This window comes from Pseudoliparis swirei, chromosome 17 (assembly GCF_029220125.1).
Source record: "Pseudoliparis swirei isolate HS2019 ecotype Mariana Trench chromosome 17, NWPU_hadal_v1, whole genome shotgun sequence".
Taxonomy (NCBI): Eukaryota; Metazoa; Chordata; class Actinopteri; order Perciformes; family Liparidae; genus Pseudoliparis; species Pseudoliparis swirei.
In genome coordinates, this window is record NC_079404.1 from 11,218,819 (window position 1) to 11,240,874 (window position 22,056).

At 40.2% G+C, this 22,056-nt stretch overlaps 1 protein-coding gene across 3 annotated transcripts in view; it reads right to left on the reverse strand.

Moving 5' to 3' along the window:
* The window catches only part of adgrb3 (adhesion G protein-coupled receptor B3), a 113,831-nt gene extending 98,910 nt beyond the window's left edge, over positions 1–14,921 (reverse strand). For all 3 annotated transcript variants that reach the window (XM_056436102.1, XM_056436103.1, XM_056436100.1), the window contains exons 1-2: positions 14,656–14,921; positions 12,244–13,012 (exon numbers count right to left, since the gene is read on the reverse strand). In XM_056436102.1, coding sequence (XP_056292077.1) covers positions 12,244–12,997 — 754 coding nt within the window. In that variant the 5' untranslated portion in view covers positions 12,998–13,012; positions 14,656–14,921. The remainder of the gene's footprint in view (positions 1–12,243; positions 13,013–14,655) is intronic.
* Positions 14,922–22,056: the final 7,135 nt, after the last annotated feature.

The window sequence follows — 22,056 nt, forward strand, 5'->3', positions numbered from 1 at the left end:
CTGTAGACTTTCTGACAAGTAATTAGGTGATCTGAGATGACAAAGAGAGTGACGCACTTTCTCACACTCATCCGCATAATTGCTTTTATTTTTCAAATGTACGAGAGAGTGTTTTGTGTCTTTAAAAAAAGTATAATTAAAAACCGCAGTGTCAGGGGATAAAAAACCACCCGATTGCTTTCACTGGAGGCTCTCCTAAAAGAGAGCTGGTCTAGGAAGTTTAGACTAGCTCTGTTGATACACTATTGATTTTGTAATCCAAAGCCATCTACCAAGTGCTTCTGATTTATCTGTCACATTTCATTATGGCTCCTGTGCTCTGAAGCTCTTTCTCTTTAATACTATACTGCAGAGACCATCTAACCATCTGATATTACTTCCGTATTGGCTGAATGGACTCTATGCTGCAGACTTTCACTAATTTGGTGGAGTGTGATTTGGTCATCTTGCTGTGTTCAGAGATCTCCCACTAATGCTGCCATTTAGAATTCAAGAAAATCGCGAGTAAATTAACTATTCAGGATTATATATATTTATAGTCATATAGGGCAATTAAGGTCTCTAAAATATGACAGAAATAATGGTTCTTTATTTGAGGACGTTGTAGGTTGCTGTTAAATTAATGCTGGAAAACAAAAACTATTCTCTCTGAGAAAATAAAAGCATGGGTTGTTTGTTCAGGTAGTGAACATTAGCACTACATTTACCATTAACCATAACGGCAGTCTTTTCCCAACCATAACCAAGTAATTGTCATTGCCGAAACCCAACCATAATTTCAACCACCTTTGTCCTGGGTGAAATATTATAAGTTTATGACTAGTGCATGGATTGCCATGGAACTTGGCACAGACATGGGGGATTCCCCTGACTTTTCATCTATCATTATTAGGTTAACATATGAATATGTCCCATACTTTGGTTAATACTGGAATGGTATTTCCACCAGCCTCCGCAGTGCTTTTTACGTGATAATTGGCAAATGTTATAATTCTCTGGTATAGATAGTGTCCTGGTTAATATATTTTTTAAAGAAGAAAAAAAATTAATTTACATTTTAATTGATCGCCGTGGGGAAATTATTCTCTGCATTTGACCCATCCTTAGTTATTAAGGAGCAGTGGGCTGCAGTGAAGCACCAGGGGAGCAACTGGGGGTTCCGTTTCTTGCTCAAGGACACTTTGTTAACATTTCAAGTACCGCTACTCGCAAGACTGTGGACACCCATGAGCACAAACTTTCCTTTATAAGGACTTTTAGTTGCCTAAAGATGACCAATCCTTAACAAATGGGGTCCTCCATCCCACCATGCTATTGGTTGGCCTTAACACAAGTCTATATAGATGAGATTGTATGCATTTACAGATGAAAGCTATTCGACAGACAATATCCAGACAGCTAGAAAATCACATTTGTGTCTTCAATCCAATTTCAGAACTAGCTGTGCACACTGCTATTTGTCAGTGATTAATTGGAAATTGAATGTGCAGGCATCGTTAAGCTATCTGCGCTGGTTGCTACATTTAGGGTTAAGAAGATGTCTTGGTGGCAGACCAGAGTCAGACCAACATAGAGCAAGCCAGATGAGGAATCGAGATAAACTGTCTCTCTATTTATGCAATAACAATATCTAGTTGAGGTGCAAAACCCTGCCGTTACGCTGAATGTGACATCAGTGTTGCGTGCTGGCTGGCAGTGGTTTAAAGGACATTTTAAATCTGACTTGAACAGGCACACTTTGACACACACCATGTAGAGACATTATTCTCCAATCTGGTCATTATGGTTAAGATATGATTTATAAATAAAGGTCCCAAGTGGTCAGACTTTATGAAATAGTCTGAGTCCATCCTGGATATGCCAGATATCATTGAGAGGAGAGAACAACATCCATCCTCAAAGGTTATATTACTGTAGATCCTTTTCAGAGTCATACAATTAATAACAGTACAAAACAAATGTAAATCAGATGGATGTATAAATGTGATGCAATTTAATTGATTCCACTGTTTTACCAATTATTAAAATAATACCTGTCATCAGCATTGCATGTCACACTTTATCATCTTTATCGTCTATCTGTGAAATGGACAGAGAGTTTTAGACAAGAGTGTAGCGAAGTGAACATTTCTGAATCTCATTCTATGTTACATAACCCTTTTCCTAACAGGGAGAGATGCTGAATACTCACACTGCTCCATTGAAAGATTCATAAAATGTCAGTTGTTAGATAGTGATTGCCATTACTGAAAAGGTTGGTTGTGCCATTCGAAAGACTCTTCCTTCAAAAGTATGCACTTAATATGCTATACTTTAAGTAAGTAACACAACCACAATGAAAGAGTACCAAAACCATTTTTCCATTGATTTGCAATCGTAATAATTTTATTTAAGTATTTTATTAAGTAATAGCAGCAAAACATTGTCGTACCATTCCAAAATAGTTGCTGAAAACTGTTGGATCACTAGTTCAGCTTACTATGCACTATGCATACTGCACCCCTCTTAAGTCTGACTTAATTAGACTTACTTGTTGGTCCTTGAGTTAATTAGGTTATTATTGTTGCTTTATTTACTATTTTACATCTAATTGGTAATTTCTGCCTGAGTGTGCTTGTGTGTGCATTTCTAGCTTGTCTTTCTTGTCCATTCTCTTCTTTCCCATAAGCAAAAACCAAAAGAAACCCTGGAAAGGTCATTTGGATTTTTATGATCCGAGCGTGAGGAGAAAGTATTTTGGACTATCTGGGATTCAAGGAAAATCATACAAATCAGTGGTCTTTACTTTTAAAACGTACCCTTAATAATATAACTGCATTCCACAGTTAATGCTTCAAAAATAACTTGTATCAGTTCTTGATTAATATTATAATGAAATACAATTAATTTTCTTTCGTCCCTGATGAACGTGTACATATCACCTGGTGCTGTCATGCGACTCTAATGATGTAATTGTGTATGCTGCCCTAGAACATAGTTTACCATGTATGTTTAAAGGCAGCATCCATGACAGCTGCACAAAGACACATCCTCGGCACAGCGACTGCCGGGGGGGGGACAGTGTCTTTGAGTGACAGACTCATTTACCAGGTTTTGTGGGAGGATGTTTATGCAAAATGCATCTCCTCTGTGGTTTTAAATAGCCATCCAGTGACAGGTCAAAACTAACTGGGTTGAAATGCAGGCACATGCAACTGAGAGGCTGAAGTCAGTGCATAACGTACATGATATGGACATCTCTGGCGGTGCACACTCAATGCTTTATGAAATGTACCACATTAAGCCAGCCCACAAAAAAGTTAAAATATGTTTTTGTTATAAATTATAAGAAATGTTCAAGACATCTGACAGTGTTCTTTCACCCTAAAAGCTTCAAAAACTCACCCTTGTTTCACGAGTTTGTGAATGTTTCCTTAGAAAGATGAATAGAGCGGTTGCTAAAGGCCCACTCTGAATGATTTTGCTTCCTGAATGTTTTTGTCACATGATAATCACTATTGTAATTGTTCTTTTTAGTTGTTGTTTTTTACAATAAACTGAATTGTTTCTTTCTGCTGTGAAGCAAATATACCAAACCATCATGTAACACTCAGTTGTAGTTATAAACAAGTTCATGGTGTTCCTTCTTTTTTTCCTGAACAAGACTGCAGCAATAATTTTCTTTATTATGGCAGGAAATCAGAAATGATGGTTACTACTGAATTATGCATATGATGGCAGTGAACAAATCTAATTTGTATAATAAGAACATGAGACAGTCTTCTTCATCTACATAGGCTCATTACTTGTTGTTTGCATTCATGTAGAAACCTTTTTGAAGTCAAAGGAAACAAGAGCACAACAGTTGCTATTCCTTTGATTTTTAAGGTCCACTTATCTTCAACTCATACATTTTAAAATCGAGACTGGATGCTAACATGTCAAAGCTAGACATGCGATTATAAATGGAAATGTGTCATGATAAGTATGCATTGCTGTTGTGGTGATGAAACAGCACCGGAGCATACTGTACAGAGCAATCGACAAAGAGCGGCGTCAGCGACAGCCATGCACACATTACAAGGAAATAGATTCAGCCCCACTGCGCTACATGATGGGATGTAGACTGAGGTCTCTGCAGTGGAAAAACAAGGTATTTATGATAAAGTGCTTTACCAAAGGCTTATTAAAAAATGTTATGACACAAAACAGTCATTTGCATTGCCATAATCTAACAAGACTACATGCTATGTGTAAATGTCTTTTTTTTAAAGAGGATGATCCTTATGTTAGATAGATAGATGGATAGATAGATAGATAGATAGATAGACAGACAGACAGACAGACAGACAGATAGATAGATAGATAGATAGATAGATAGATAGCTAGATAGATAGATAGATAATGTCAGACTTGTCGACAATGCAGTAGAAGTTTTAATGTGTTGGATTGTGTTATTTGCATTTAATAGAAAAAACTAAAAAGAGTTTTAGAAGAGCTTGAGTGGTCTGTGTCATTTCAAGAATAATTTATGAGTAGCTGTGGGCGCTGGTGCAGTGTGGATATAGAGGCACACAAATCTACCACTGTTTGAAATTCTTAACACCATACATGGATTCAGGTAAAATACGCACACTAATAAATTAGAAATGCACGTTTCCTCATTGCTTATACAGGACTATAGCTGTGTCGCACCACAGTTTGGAGGACAAGAGGTGTGGCTGCCTCATCAGAGAATTTGATACTTCATAATGTAACCCATTACTCTGATTACGATTCCTGATGGAATAGGACATTATTATGGGAAAGAACTGCTACTCACATTTTGTTACAACTGGACCTTATTATTTCTCGGCCAAAATGCTAAAAAGGTTTGACTTGTCACATCCATGACACGACACAAGTGATAGAGATAGGCTCTGGGTTGAGGCACTAAATCAAGAAATGTAGGTTTGAGCCTTTCTAGGCAATTTACAGGTACTTTGCTCTGATATGTAATTGTCAGTGTCAGAATTTATTAAATAAAGTTCTGTGAATAAAAGTGCAGCAGCATATAGTTATTATTTCTTACAACGGACACATATGTTAAATAAAGGATCTCCCGATCTGAAGAAATGTTGGACCAAATAACAAGAAACCATGTCATTTAGTATTTTTTTAAGGCAAGAAACAGATACTCATTTCCACTTCCGTATGATTTTTGCTATGTTGTAATGTTGGGGGAAGAGTCCAAGAGTAGTTATAGCCACCCAACATCACAGAGAGACTGTCAGCGATTACTCTTACACACTGGATGTTGACTGTGGGTATAAACCTGAAATTGACGATGCATTCCACGTTTCATTCGCTCCGTCCTTTCCGCTATCTGTGCGTAAAAGGAGATATCTATTTCGAAAGGTCACCGTTGCTGCATGCTGTGCTTAAAGCAGCAATTGTGATTGGTTTAAATGAATACAAACATATCGGAGCATATTTTCCCCTCTACAAGATTGGTAATGTGTGCAGCCAGACTTTTCTTTGGCGCTGACACATCGCTGTGGAAATAGCTCTGTCAATGGGAGACTAGTCAGGGATGAGCTTTCTGCTGTGTATGTCGCTACACAAATGAAAAATGTCATCCTACAAACTCTGATCTATGGGTTCCATTATGTGAGGGCCATTTTAACTTATAATGTATTAATGTAAATATTTTTGTAACACTTTCTTCATGTCTGAAAACACAAACAATATTTTAATTTACTCTGAGACAGTTTGCATTACACGGTCTGGGTATAGTGGAGCGTTATCACTTTCAGATGTTGTGTTATCATTGTGAGCATCAAGGCTGGTCCTACAATGAACATCAAATACCAGAGCTAGAACTAAGAAGTATGCTTTACAACTGAAATTAAACCCCCTGTTCTGAAAAGTAAAGCTTATGCAGAAGTACCTTAAACTTGCATTCTTTCAAGTAGGGATCAGGGGAATCTGCTAGTAAAGAAGTCCATAAGAAAATGACTTAATGTGATGTATTACCTTAGTAAACATTGTAAACATGAGTACATGGTCTTGGTTGCTAGTTCCAAGTCTTTATTTATAGAGCATGATACAAACAGCACACAGCATTCGGTTGTGGCTCCACCCTTTTGTGAAATTAATAAATTCGGCAAATAATTGTATTGTTTATGTTGGACCATTATTTTGTATTAATATTAATAATAATTTGATAAAAGAGGTTTTCAAGGCCTTAAATAGAGCCATTTTAATAAAGTGCTTCTTGCTATTATACATAACCGTACTCGTTTTTATCTATTTAATCCTTTGACTTGCATGCACAATTAAAACCATGCCATGACGCATGTAGTGGACGCTATACTTTATTGTATGATAAAGTGGTAATGGTTACGGAATTGTAGACTTTTGTGGTTCCAAAGAGCCCATTGTCATCCATCTGTGACAGTGTGAGAGATTTAAGCAGAACTTTAAACAGATTTTGTGGTTTTATATTGCTTTGTAAAATATCTTGAATCACCTCAGAGCCTCATTAATTGTTATACCCAGAGACTTTGCCAATTGAAGAACTTATACATGTTTATTTTTGAGACATGCACAAAAATGAGTTGCTCACTCACTTCCAGACTCCATTATCTTTTCCAAAGAATCACACTCTTGCAGATCGTGGTGTAATGCTTGACCTAATTTTAGCAGTTTCACAAACTGACTGGAATCCACCAAAAGCTATGTAATTGATTACGGCATAAAACGTAATCAATCCACCTCCTTCACTGTCCTCTTTTCTTTTTTCTTTTTTTTTAAAGGCAAAACATAATGACCAAAAACAATGGATGGGCCTCGTGCTTGTTGCTTTGACCTTTTATTCCTTAATACATTTCTTTAGCATTTCCATCTCAACACAGCTGCCTCGAGAGGTTGAATACAGAAACATCAATACAGTAGACATAGCTTCAAAACCAGAGGGAGAATCCAGAGGGAGAATCCAGACATCTTCAAATCCAAGAGCAGAACATGAGAACAATGTTAACAGCAGAATCATCTCGCCCAGGGGGAATCGGGACATGAGATATTCAAGATATCGACTACAGCTAAAGCCAATTAATGCATGCCTAAGATTAAACTGATTCGGTGCTGTTGAGCTGAGCCTTCTCCTTCACTGAATTGGAACTAAAATGGCCTCCAAGTGTACTGAACAATGGGGGTGAGCATAATGCAGTGTGACTACTGAGTGACTTGACTGAGATCCAAAGTGAATAAAAGGCCTCACTATGTGAGGCAGCGAGGCTGAGCTGCTGCAGTGCTCAGGATTTTGGCAGGTGTCAGTGCATTAGAACGTGTTAAGTTGTAATAGTTTATTTTGATAACATCTGCAGAGGTCTTATGTTTTAAATTAATACATATAGAAAGATATTATTATAGAAAATATTAGGGAGAATATTGATATTGTTATTAATGTATTATGAAGCATAGGGGTAATGTTTTACTCTATGCAAATGTAAATGGCAAGAATTAATGTATATTGCATGAGAGTGACTGTATGTTAGTATTATAGATTGACGAGGCCAGTTGAATTCCGTGAAGTGACTTACAATAACGGACTTTTATTGTGAAAGTGACTTTAATGCGGACAATAACAAGACGGGACTCTTATTGTGAAAGCGACTGGACCGGAAGTGACGTTTCGACCGGTGAGAAGAAACTCCGTGTTTTAGAGAGATCGCGCTCTCTTCCACAGGTAATCGTCGAGGCCGCAAGGCTGAGCTCCCGGGAGGAGCCGGGAGCCGGGACACGAGGAAGAGCACCTTGAATGTTTGTTCTACACTTCCTGCCATTAAATGTTGATAACTTAATCCACGCGCGTCCGGAAGCCTGTTTTCCATCATCTGCGAAGTGCCCAGTTTCAGAATACTCTACAAACGCTTCACACACATTTCATTTGCCAATAAAATCCTATTGCCATTTTCCACATGGCACATGCTCCATGTCGTCTGAAACGGCAATGATCAAATAAGCATCTGCAACTGCACAAATATGCATCTGTATTTAGTCTTAGAGTGGATATGTTAGATAATAAGAAAACATTTGGTATTTACCATTATGACATGTTAAATGACTTCCTGCTTGTCGGTTTAGTGGTAGTTCTTGTCAAATAAAAATATATTTTATTTGACAAGCATGTAAGAGTCAAATCAGTTTTCAATATAGAGCTATTTCAAACCAAACAGAGGATCGGAAATCAAATCTGTAGTCATTTATAACCTACTTATTGTACTAACAATGAGTTTAGAGGCCCACTTTGCCGACTCATTAAATATTTATTTGAATATTTTACACACTTATGAGATTCAGTTCTTTGTAGCGTAATCGGGTTTGAAAGAGAATTATTAACCTTTATCTCCAGAAAGCATCTTGCTGTCACTGTCCCATGTATCACCTTTTCCCACCGTAAGTCAATGACTCCATGGAAATGGGAAGGGGGGAGGGGCCAGAGGTGGCCGCAGTTACATGAACTGAAATATCTAACATTGGGGATTAATAAAGTATATTTCTATTCTTCTATTCTATTTCTAATGTTTGATAATAAAAGATCACCCTTTCCATTTTAAAATTATTTGTAGAATAGGCTTTACAGTGATATTATTTGAGGGAACAGGTGTACTGGAAAGAAGGCATCTGGACATGAGCATCGCTGTTCAAGGCTTCTTTACCAGGGAAATTCATCTAGCTGTAGATGTTTTATATGACGGAGGTATGTGCTCCTGTGTAAACTGGGTTGTGTTGGCTTGAGTCTTAGTTTTGGTTTTATTCATGCTGTGATTTTGTTTTTCGTTTTATATATTGTCTGTCACTGTTTTATGTTGTATTGTATGGAACTTTGTGTGACGTGCTGCTGCTGCTGTCTTGGCCAGGACACTCTTGTAAAGGAGATTTTTAATCTCAATGAGGCATTTCCTGGTTAAATAAATTTAAAATAAAATAAAATAAACACCTTAGAGGATATGCAACCAAGCACATTTCTCTCAAACAATGAGACTCCTTGACCCTGATCCTTCAAAACGGGCAAGCGCCAACCCAACCAAACAAAGACTTAGCCAAAGGCAGAGCAGCATGCTGAGACACAAAACAAGACAATGTCTCATGATGTTGTTTTCTTTCCAAAGCTAAGTGCAATTTGTGGATGATTTGAACGGGGCATTGTGAATTGAGGATTTTAAGCTCCCATACATCTAGACACCGGCATCGGCACAGGATTGGACGGGGAGGAGCAGATATCTCTTAAATATCTGGAGGTAGTTTCTCTCTGACAACTGAATGCTTCTTGATATGTCTTTTTAAAATACCAGGGCATCAAATAATTAGGGGTGAGTATAAATAGATACATGTAATGTTTTGATTTTATTTCTATTACTGAATCAAGTCACAGCCTCCAAGAATCCAGAATTTAAAATGTTAAAAACATCAATGAACATCTATCTTGCAGTTAGCCAAAATATACCTCTTTGTTTTGTTAGAGCTCCTTTCACATAACATTTAAATGATCTATTCGATTTGGAAGATGGATAAAACCTCCATCTTCTGACATTTGGGGATTTGGGAACAAATCAGAGACTGTGTCCTTTAAATGCTAAAACTGTAAGATATTATCGTTCAGTTTTTTATCGAGAATTGATTTTGAATCACAAATCAGGACCCCGAGATTTGAAATCGTGAGATAGCAAATGATTCACCCCTTTAGAGCTGACACTGACAGTCATTCATTCACCTCTGGTCAGCTCAGAGTCCTCTGCCCACTCCACTCCCATGTCTGGAGGAAACCCACATGAATACAGAACACAAAGGAAAAAAAATAACAAAGATTTCAATCTGTCTTGCTGCGAGTGTCACTGTGCTGCCGCCTTTTACAACTTGTATTCATGAAATGGGAGAATGTGATACAAATATAACTGCATAAATGCGTCATCCGAGTAGTACAATTGCTTAGGATTTCCTTGTGTCAGTGTGGTTTTCAAAATGTCACAATATTAAGGACTGAGGTGTGTCCTTTTGTCTGCATAATCACCTTAAATAGTAAGAGCTTTAACCTTTAACATGTTGTTATCCTCAGTGTGTGGACCACTGGGGGGGCATTTCAATGGCACGGCTGGACTATAGATCCCCCAGTCTTGCTTTTCTTTGATGTGCTCTGAAGCCGTCCTCTACCAGGAACTGAGAAGATCAAAGACAGGCGATTTTATCAAATGGAGCCCTTGTCGACTGTTTGTAATGCTTTATTCTTCATCAGGAACACCCACTCTGTCGCCGTGATGTCACAGGAGACACTGTGCTCTTTTAAACCCAGTGGTGATCTCCCTGTTATCCAGATGGAAACGGATTTATTCAAACCTCCCATCAAAGGACCCTATAAATAGAAGCTTGTGGTAAAATCTTCTGGGAGGAAAAAAAAAAAGCTGTGCTCTTAATCCGTTATTAACATGCTGATAGAAAAATGTCAAATGTTATTTTGGAGCAGAGAACTTTCTGTGGAAATAAGCATAATGCTTCCTCGTAAATTGGAACGTCACCATGAAATTCACTAAATTATGAAATGATCTAACAGAAACACACAGCTGAGTCATACTTTGTGATGTTACTTGACTGCAGGGTGAGTTGTGATGGTAGATTGAATAAGAAACGGGATGCATTATTGCTTAAGGACTCAAGTGAAAATGAGTTCATCACTAGACTTGGCTAGCCGTTTAAAAAATCATGTGGGAATTTGCAGGAGTAAATCTTACAAAAGCATTAAAAGCACCTTAGTTGTTGTAGCATCTAGATAAAATAGTTCTATAAAAAATATCATGTATGAATGTGTTTCAAAATCAGGACTAAAAATGTGATGGAGCACTCAGCAGGAGTCAACCAAACAGCTGAACTCAAGCGATCCAATGTTCACCTGTTCTTCTTGATTAGAAAACTGCCACCTGTTCTCCAGGGGGTTGTTGTAGCAACTGTTATTTTTGATAAGTGCCACAAGGGAGGTGGCTCCATAACATTCCTGCTATCATTACCCCCCCCTCCTCCTCCATCCCCCCCCCCAAAAAGGAATCCAAAGGTTGCCTCATTATTTTTGTCTCAGTATGCAGTGATGAATGCAACTCCTTTATGTCTCACGGTAAACGCACCTCACCTCTGAAGTATGCAGCATATTCCTTTGGGGTTTTTCTCTGTTCTCTGTTAAAATGCAAGCAGCTATGTATCAAGTAGGGCTCCCTTTGTAATTCAAAAGGCTACACAATTGTATTAACTACAAAAACTCCCCCTGCTACCCCGTGTCACTAATGAACAGAATCATTATGACCTTATCATTACCATTTACTATTGACTGTTCATTGAGCTGTCTCTCCTGGTTAATGTGTGTACGTGTGTGTGTGTGTGTGTGTTTGTGTATTGGAGTACAATGATTGCACTTGTGCACGTGTGTATTACAAGCGCTGATAACGCCATTTTCTGGTAACTGTTGCTCAATTCGAACATGCAGGGACAACCTGTTTCATTGCTCTACTGCAACACAGGACAAGTAGCATCCCTATGAAAATGCTGAAATCCTTTTTATTCAATAAATGGTTTTTTCTATTATTAAAATGTATTGTTAAATTATTAAAAGTTACATATATATATATATATATTAGTTTAATTATAAGTTGCTAAAGATATGACTTAGCTCTTGAAAAGTATCCATGAGTTTTAAATATTGCATTGCATGAGTAATGTGGTCCAAACTGACGCTGCTGCATCCGTCGTTCCATGGGACGTAAATGCCAATAAAATCCGTAGGATGCGGTCATTGGCCACTGTTGCTCTTTTTAAGGATGACAACTGACATAAATGTATAACACACAGGAAAATATCTTTGGATTTGCAGCCATTTTAACACTACTGGTGTGTTTGGAAAGAAATTGCCATTTTAAATTCACAGCCTTTTGAATTCAATCCAACCCAAAGAAAACCCCTGTCGGTGGTTTGGTTTGTGCAGCTGTGGTCATTAATACACCCAACTCCTCTGGCAGCTTTGTTCTTGAAGTTGACATATTTCTGAGCCGACTGCAGTCTGTATATCTATGTGTGTTCTTTGTTTCATGGGCCATCACACTTCAAACATGCAATAAAGGCAGAGAAGGGAGTGATTGACGTGCACGTTTTTACATGATTACCATGTGCATCTATGCATACAGTAGGCCATTAAGTCTACATCTATTTCAGCATTAAGGAGGAAGAGGACTGGATACTCACCTTCTTTCGGAGGCCGTTTCACTTCTGTACTCAGATTGCAAATCTGCCCGGCTTGTAGTTGGGGTGACAAGCAACCCTCTGTTTGTGGGTTTAACGGTAAAACCACGTTGTTGAGCATGAGCATGCTCTCGGATTCTCCATCGCCTAAGTGCTGAGGACATGTGCATTTTGTGTACACGATCCCACATGTCTCCACTGTCCCTTTCTCTAACTTCAGGCAGTTTTCCAGCCATGTACACAGCACTTGACAGCCAAACTGGCTCGGGCTCGCCTTATTCAACACCAAAAACTCCACATTAGACTTCTCCTCCTCATCCAGCTTCTGTGGCGTCAATCCGTTGTAATCATAGGGGAAAACTCTTCGTAGTTGAACGAAATTCTTGTCATACAGCAAAAAAACATAAATATTCTTAGAATCGCACAGGTACACTATAGACTCGTTGACTTTGAGCAACTCATTGATCTTTTCGTGTGAGTAATGGTCGAACTGATAAGCAAGCAGAGAATATTCTGAGCAGCTCAAGTCTCGCTTGTATAGCTTCAGGTAGATGCTGTATTTGGTAGGGTCTGGGTTCTCCAGCGTCCACGTACAGTTTGTATTGTTCTTAGGAAACATTTCAGTCACCGAATATGATCCATAAATGACCCCCTTGACCAAAGTGGAACACCAATAATCTTGGGCACCAGTTAATCCAAACATAACCAGAAGATAGGTGGAAAATATATAAATCAACAGGTTTCGAACAGCCTTCATCCTATGTCATTTGGCCTGCAAAGAAAGATGAATAGAGTCACACAAAGGATTATTTAAGCACATGACAAGCACAGTAATCATAGTTGATGGAGAGCCCGATTGATGTTCTTCAAACATTTCATATCACAGCCTGACATGGAGATGGATGAGGGGGGGGGGGCACATTAACCTCAGCAACATGTCTTTAGCGTCGCCATCCTGCCTCACTTATTACGATACTTTGTGCGAACATTGCCACCTTGTGGCTGCTTCGGTCCCTGTGTATTTATTATGGGGTGGGGTGGGAGGGCGGGGGGGGGGGGATTCATTGATGCGAGTCATTTAGACAATATTGATTGGGTCGCATTTGTTATGGCACAATCCTTAGAGATAAGCAAATATAGCTGTTGAGAATATGTGATATCAAGAGGCGGACGGCGAGAGAGGTCTTCAAAGTCAGCGCCGTATTCACGAGCAACTGCTCATTTTACGCAGTGAGCAGGATCTCTTTCAAATCAAGCTGTGTTTCTCCTGATTTAGCCTGTTTCCGCACACGACGCTTAGACAATGTGGGGAAGATCCATTCACAGACTGAACATGTCGTTGTGCCACCGCCCGGTCATGTGGCTTAGCCACGAGCGCGCAGAAGAAGATAATCTTCTTCTGCGCGCTCTCGGTTCACTACACGACCCGCATGTCTCCGAAATTCAGAGCTTGACATATTTGACAATGCAATTTGATAAAGAGCCTGTGTGTGTGAGTGTGTGCAGTGTCTCTCTCTCTCTCTTTCTCTGTGTGTGCGTGCGCGTGTGTGTGTGTGTGTGTGTGTGCCGCGCGCCTAAGCGTGTTTCCGTGCGCGCGGGCGGGCAAAAGAGAGAGAGAGAGAGAATGCAATGCGATGTCCTAATTGCTTTAATCCTACAGGCAATGCAGCTGTGAGCAGTGTCACAGCAGAATGTGCATGCGTGTGCGTGTGTGTGTGTGTGTTTGTTTTAAACTGAGTATGCTTGTGTGCGCATGTGTGTAGGTGCGCGCATGTGCGTGTGTGCGTGTGCTTGTGTGTGTGGGCGTTGAAAGCCAAAGTAGGGTATATGGATACCAAAAAATAGATACATTTTCATTTGTGTTTCCAACTTCTTTTTGTATGGTAAAACCTGCCCGCCACACTGTTCGGATGACATATGAGTTACATCATGACTTGTAGCTGTGGTGTTTAGTGAAATAAGCTTTTGGCCGCGATAAGTCCATCTAGCCTACGATTCCGCAAGATGCATGGCCAGGGCTGCACGGGAATCAGTATTCTGGAGACGAGACATCGGTCGTCAAGAGACGCAGATTTTATTGCCAGGGCATTTAAGAGCTATTCGGTCTAGGGAGGACATCTGCATATAGAGGCACGGGCTGCATCTCAGGCTGTGTCAGTCCGACGCTCGGCGCTTGAAAGTGATTTGAGCTTCTTGAGAGTGAGCTCGGCTCTTACAAAATCAGCTGTTAAGCACCCTGGACTAATGTGCGGATGAAAAGCTCTGAAGCCATCATGTTGAATAGACAGAGCACATATTAAACGGGGGGAGGCGAAACTTTAACACATAAAAAAGGGCTTTAGTAGCTCCATGCAATGATAATAAGATGAATAATACTGATGATGATACTAATAATAATAACAACAATATTCTTACCTTACACTGCGAAAGCTATGGCTATTTTCCCAACATACTTGGCCACATCCTTTAGAATTTATGTCTGCAGCCTTCCAGTGAATCAATACTCCCCATTCCCGATAATAGAAGTCCGGCGCAACAAGATGGTTCAATGGATGAAAATAAAATGCGTTACACTCCGGTCTACCCGCTCATATCCCCGACGTCTTCTTCTTCTTCTGGGTTTTTCCCATCAAAACGAAGCGCAACAACACACAACAGCCACCGAGGGAGGGGGAGAGAGAGAGAGAGAGAGAGAGAGAGAGAGAGAGAGAGAGAGAGAGAGAGAGACGAGGAAAAAAATTCTTGGAGTGATGAAAAGAAGAGAGGCAATTAATTCTTACAGTTTTACCATGCATTAATTCGGCGGACTTAACGTCTCTATTCTCTTTTCCCACCGATGTGTTTTCTCCAGCAAGTCGCGCAAACCCCCCCTCTGGAAAAAAAGGGGGAGCAAAAGAAGATCCGTCGTGGGTGGATGTGAGATGTTGGTGGGCTAGTGAGTTACAATAGAGAGAGGGGGGGGGGGAGAGAGAGAGTGATATAGGGAGATAGCGAGAGAGAGAGAGGGATAGACGCGCTTTGCTTGGTGCTCGCAGAGCTCCAGAAGCAGGCTGCAATATCACGTCACACACTCCACCGCTAAGATAAAGCACGTACGTACGCTTCTTTCTGCCGCTGCGTCTGGCACCACTAGCACTTTCTTCCCTGCCCTCCTCCTTCTATCCCACCCCCCCTCATGTATGCCTCCCCTTGATTCGAGTCAAAAGGCCCCCCCCCCTCCTGAACTGGACTCTCTCAGTTGTGCTCAGACAACGCCGCCCTTTGCCGCTGCAGCGTTCTCCATAACAGGAATATTTCATGGACTTTTATTTTTAATTTTGTTAGGGGAGAAGGGGAGTGCGTGAGCATATTACAGTCAACGCGCGCGCTCTATCAGTGGGACCTGAAAGCTCGCTGGTGTGTTTTCTTCCCTTCTCTCCTGATGGTTGGCAGCCGCGGTTGTTTTGATTTCTTCACTCCTCACTGGCTCGAAGCTCGCTGCATGTCCTCCGGGTGGCCGCCTCCACGCGGCTGGAAGAACTCATAATGATGGGGCACTTGTCCTCTCTTTGGAAAGTTCCTCAAGGTAGTCTTGACGTCATACAGGTGCTGCTCCAACCTTCTTCGTCCTCCGTCCTATGTGTGCTCTCAGGGGAATGCTTATATGTGTAGCCTATTGCAGGTAAGAATAACATGTATCCGGGACCTTTCTATTAAATAAAGTATTTTTTAAATGCAGCTTCAGCTTGAATGTTTTGTTCTCTCTCTATCAAATGTTCCTGATCTTCTGAGATTCAACAATCAACAGTGACTTAAAACCAATACAAACTCCAGCCTGCAGCAGTTGGCCCTGACAATGCGGCATCAATGGCTCTGCATTAGTCTCATTATGAATGGGCCTATAATGGAGGGGGGGGGGGGGCTACACAGTCATCTGAGTCGCCTGCTGGTCACATTGCCCTCAAGATGGAGTGAGGGTTTTGTTGCGTCTTTTTAAAATTATTTATTAAGTGCAAATATAGCATCAGATTCAAAATTGTAGGCCTTCAATCATCATCTGTATTCAAAAAAATATATAGAGAGTGTATTTGCATGAATACACTTGTTTCAATATTCAAAAGGAAGAGATATGATTGAACAGTGCAGATAGAAGCAATTCGTTATTCCACATTACTTCTCTTTATTTCTTTGGAGAGTTGGCTCCGCTGCTGTAATCCTTTTTGCTGTGCACAGTTAACTCTCATTAGCCTGGCCGTCTCTTTCAGGCCTCGACTGAATGTGTTCCATCTGAGCAGATGCTGCATGAAGAGCGGAATTGTTTATTTATTTCCAGTAAGTTTTCAGTGTGAAGTGTTTGACAGCCAGCCTCTCCAAACAATGCTGCAGAAGTGCACAGAGAGTATCAGCCAGAGCAGTGTAAGAATCTGAGAGAAGTGGTTTAAATGTCCAACATCCCGGCCCGAGCAGCATTTACAACGTTGTTAATCTGTTGCCAAACTTATAACAGAGATTGAAGTCATTCCGCGCAGTTGGTTGCCGTGGCCTGTGACTGCTGTGGCTTTCTAATTCCAGTCTTCCCCAGGCAGTCAGTGGAACATCAGGGGTGACCTCGAACCAGCCACTCATTCCACGACCATAATGAAGACGTTGGCGTTAAGGGAGCTTTTGACTCAGTCAGCTAAGAGATGGAAGAAATTCATGCATCGGGTTATTGAACAATGAAAAACACAATAAGTATTTTTCCACTGACTCGTGGGGAGGTCAATTGGCAAGCTGCAGGAGCGCTGCCATCACTCTGCCCTGCAATGACGTTTCTAGAGTCCAAGTGGCCCCCTGCACAGTTGGTCCCTTTGCACGAGAAGAGATGATATGCATCAGTTAACATGGTTCCATGTTGTGAGACTTGAATAAGAAATAATGATGTAACGATAGGAGGTCAGATAGTGGAATGGTGCATCATTGTGCAAACATAATGGATTTGGTGATATTCCTTGGAATGGTTCAAACATGAATGAATAAACATAAATGACATCATGTGGTCCGTGTTAAAGAGCGATTTGCCTCGTGTTCAATACGATCAAATGGCTATGTGTACAACAGATTAAATAGCTGGGGCAGGGAAATCTTCATGAACATACACTCAAAACATTCATAAATATTTAGATATTGCCTTCGTTTAGAGCTGGCTATAGCTCACACAACAGATCAGTCATCCCCTGCTAGGAACTCTAACATTTCTGTGATATAGTTCTCATCCAATAGCAGTAGCAGAATCTGCTTGAGCACATGGATTTTGAATTATTCATGACATTGCATAAAAAATAACCTTATTATCACCTGCTCCTGTTTGTGTGATTGAGCCTGCACTGTGTGTTTGTGTTTGTGTGTGTGTGTGTGTGTGGGGGGGGGGGGGGGGAGGGGGGTTGCTGAATAGTACATCTTTTGGATATAATGGCTGTTTTACATCATTCATGTCCATCATAAAATCTAATGCAATAAACATTAGTCATTTAATGTAAGCCAACCATTAGAAATCATTATAGCATGACTGCCTTAAGAACATACATGCAAACACACCCTCATACACACACCCACACACACTCACACCCACACACACACAAGACCAGCCACCTGTGAAATGTATTGAGACTTTGAGCTGAGCTCAGTCACCACCAGGTAGTGCATATGTTCCATTTGTGACAATAGGCTTCACTCCTCAGGAATCCCAGCCGGATTAATTATTTGCCCAAATGAGCACTCTCTGAAATTAGTTTTTCTCAAATAAGTATTTCTTGAAATCTGCTGCGCATCCTCCTCTTGTGGAATAATTGATGACACCATTTGTCAGTACAAGATTTAGATTCTTCTTTCATGGTCGGAGGGTCAATCATCTCTTTACAACTGCACTGTCACTTTCTCTCCAGCAAATTGCTCTGCAGAAGCGCTGCAGCCGCCCTTCCCGGCTATATACATAGTATTAAATATGTAGATTGTTCGGTTTATAAATGATTGTCAGCTAAAAGATGTCACCTGACTGTTTTTCTTCTCCACATAAACTGGAGGCATGGTGTTGTTGACTGTTTTTCTGGAACTGAGTCCACCAGTCTCTGTGGCTATTGGATGTAATTCCAAGAACTGTTGTGAAGACATTGACGTTCCGCAAAGGATGAATTCTACTGACTTGAGTGACCCCTAAATTTGTCTCTAGCGCCACAACGAGGCTCACATTTGTGGTTTAGAGTGAAATGTCGACATCTATTTTGTAGATGCATCGACTTTGTCTTTTGGATGAATTTTTTTCTTTTTTTGTGATCCTCTGATTGAGCAATGGCATCAGTTTATTGATTCAGTCCTTTGGCTTATGACCAAGTTCTGTCAAAAGGACATTCCTATCAGCTGACCTTTGTGTTTGAGGGGGGGGGGGGGGGGGTAGGAGGCAAATGATAGCATGCTAACAGGCTGAACTAAGACAGTGAACATGCTAAGCATCGCCCCTACTGACCGTCAACATTAGAGCATCATTTCCATGAGAGCATGCTTATTTGACCATTTAACTAAAGGCTTCTTCTGACAGCATCACAGACCAGCTGGCATGGCAGACTCTTAGTCTTGTTAAATGTTTCTTATGAACCTGTAAAGTGTTTCTTACTGTAAAAAAAAAGAAAAAACTATAATCTCCAGGGAGTGAGCGCTCAGATCTCATACTCTTTAGAGCAACATGATTACATGACGAGAAGTGCATAATCATTTTCACAGACATATCAATGCCAAAGAAACTTGTGAAACTGTCTCGGCATACTCTGAGAGTGAGGATATCCACAAACAGTTAGAGTCTGACTCCTTTCACACGCTCACGAACTATTTCCATTGTGGATTCACGCTTACAGTAATATTCCTCACGTGTCATGTCAACTGGATGTCACTTTTGGTGTAAACAGGCTTGAGTCTCATGGTTCGATGCAATCATTACTCTTATGATGTACAGCTCTATTAACAAATTAAAGTGAGGGCACTTTCCTTGCATCCCTTCAAGGGCTGTTTTCCCATTTTTCTTCATATTTAATTAAAAACTGTTGCAGAAATTGCAAAGTGCTGCAGTCAAGATGAGGTTAAGTGCTCAGGGCACTTCTTGCACTTCTTCTTGTATGGCAATCATAAACACTTCAAGTGAGTGCAAAGGGAAATGTGTGTTAACTGTATGAGATAATCAATGTCTGTCAGAAAGATGCATAATTGAAGCTCTTTGAAGATATACTGCACATGCAATCGATGTATCAAAATGACTTGTCATGTGTACGGATATGAGCTTGTTGACTCCTTAGCACACATGATCCTTGCAGTCAATTCCAATGCATTATTACCTTCGCATTGAAAATGTGGAAGGTTATGTTTTGATCGCCGTGTATTTATTTGTATGCGTGTTATTCGCATAAGTCCAAAAGTATTAAACCGAATCGCATGATATTTGGTGGGATGATTGGTTATTATCCGGGGACCATTTGATTAGATTTTGGGATCGATCGGGTCAAAGGTCAAGGTCATGAAAAGGTCAACATCTTCTTTTTACCATAGCACGGTCAATTTGTATCCAATTGGCATGCAACTAATGCCAACATGTTCATAATTCAATGCCCAATCTTGTGATAGCGAAGGTATGCGCTCTACCGAGTGCCCGTTCTAGTTTACCACATGTATTTGTGCTGGAAACCTGATATGAATTTTAATATAATGAGGGAAAGTCCTGTTTTCTCAAATACAATGCTGCGGAAAGACATTACTGACGTTATTCTTTTTTTATTTTTCTCACCAACATCAGCAGCACTGTAAATAACACTTCTCTCCCTCGAGAAAACAAACGGCCATATAAAGAGGGAAATTATTATTACTATATGAAATTCTTCATTGCGATATTTCATGTGTACATCTGGATTGCTTATTTACTTGTCACTTATCAATAAATCAAGGTTTCAGAGGTCCACCATGATCCAAATTTGAATGTGTATGAAACATTTTATTCCCTTGAAACATTAAACTTTAAACTACTTTATTATTCTTATAAGTAAACATGTATGTCAAATGTTTTCACAGACTCCCTTGCTGAGCCATAGTCTTTCAACTTAAACCCCTCTGTAAATGTACACTTAGAATAACCTTGCTTGATTAATGAGGTGATATGTATGGTGTACTGACATACTGCACTTGGCAGTCGTGGCAGAGTCTTCAACTTCTCTTCTCAGGAACATTAGGCCAAGGTCTATCTCGTATGGTGGTCCCAGTCTAAAAGTAACAGTGCTTCTATCAGGGAAATCTAGAAGTCGATTCATCAACGGTGCAACATTGCTTTATATGGGCAATATGATCTCATCTTCTAACAGCAGTGACTGTGCTGCTTGCTGCTGCATGTTGTCAGGCAGAAGAGCTTGAGCTAAAAAAAATTATGAACTTTAAACTTGACTAAAATATTTTTCTTGATGACAGATGTATCTGCTTTGCAGGGATAAGATAAACAAAATGTGCCTGTCTGAAATAAGCGTTATTTGAAGGTGGCTATCTGTGGATGGCTGGGGTTGTAGAACATGCTCTAACTGGGTGCTGTGTGAGTGATGGTTGACAGTCACAAACATCTTTATCGATAACAGTCTGTCAACAACGTGTCGCCTGCAGAGTAAAGATGATGAGGCTAAACATGCATGTGTGTGCTCCAGCAGTGTGGGTGCTGGCTTTAATTAATCATTGCAGAATGAATTTAAGTACACAGTTGAGCAAGCAGGCGCCCACGCACAGTGTTCAGTTTTTTAGTAAGCAAAGACTGTAAAACTTGTAGGGCTCACAATTACAGAACATAGTGATCTTGTCTTGTGGCTTGACACATTTATCGAAGAAGCAGGCAAATAATCACAACTCCCGGTTCTTCTAAATACACTCCAGCTACCAGGACACAATCATGAAAACTGGGTTTGTAGGTGCAAACCAAGCCCTGCACCAACGCTTTGAAAATTGCAATTTGGCAGGTTTTAGGTGATGTGAAGGCTCGAGGGAAATGGAAGAGTTCAGGAATTTGTTACGGCGTTATTGGCTGTCATTTTTATTTATATACTGTAATCAGAACTCACACAGGGAGAAATTGAAGCTGGGCTGTTTTGTCATGTTTTTTTTATTTATTGATGAAACATGTATATCTAATATGGGTAATTGTGAACAAAGTAAAACAGCTTTTTTCCTCATCTAGCATTGTATTAAAATTTGATTATGATATCATTTGAGTATCATCGGTCTCCGTTTAAGAGAAATGATGCTGATAACCACCAAACCAGACAAAATCTCCCAGCCACAGAGGTATTTGTTTACTATATGGCTCTCACTGTATCAATATTTATATGATCACTTTCATTTTTGATACATGCAAAAGAAAGCGGGCATAATTCAGCTAATTCTTGGGGAAATGAATATATGAGTAACAACTGAATGTAAGTGTTAGTGAGCTTTGCAGAAGCTTGCTGGGCCAGATACTACTGAGCAGCAGTCACAATTTCTTTCAAAGGAATGTATCATTCAATGGGGAAAAAAGCATGTGGGGCCTGTCATGCGTGTTTGACCAAAACTATGCCAGACTGGCGCATACAGCTCTGCTTTACATTCCACCCACACTCCTATTTGCCTTTTCCGTGCCTGGGTTTAGAACTGAATTTTAAATAAAGGTATTTTTTCTTTAGCATTGTTCCAGTATTTCTTTTTGTCAGAGACAATGCTGCACTGCATGAATCCTCGGGGCCTTTATCCGTTTCCTTTGAAAGTGGTTCCAACCACCAGGCCTTAGACCCCCCCCCCCCTCTCTCT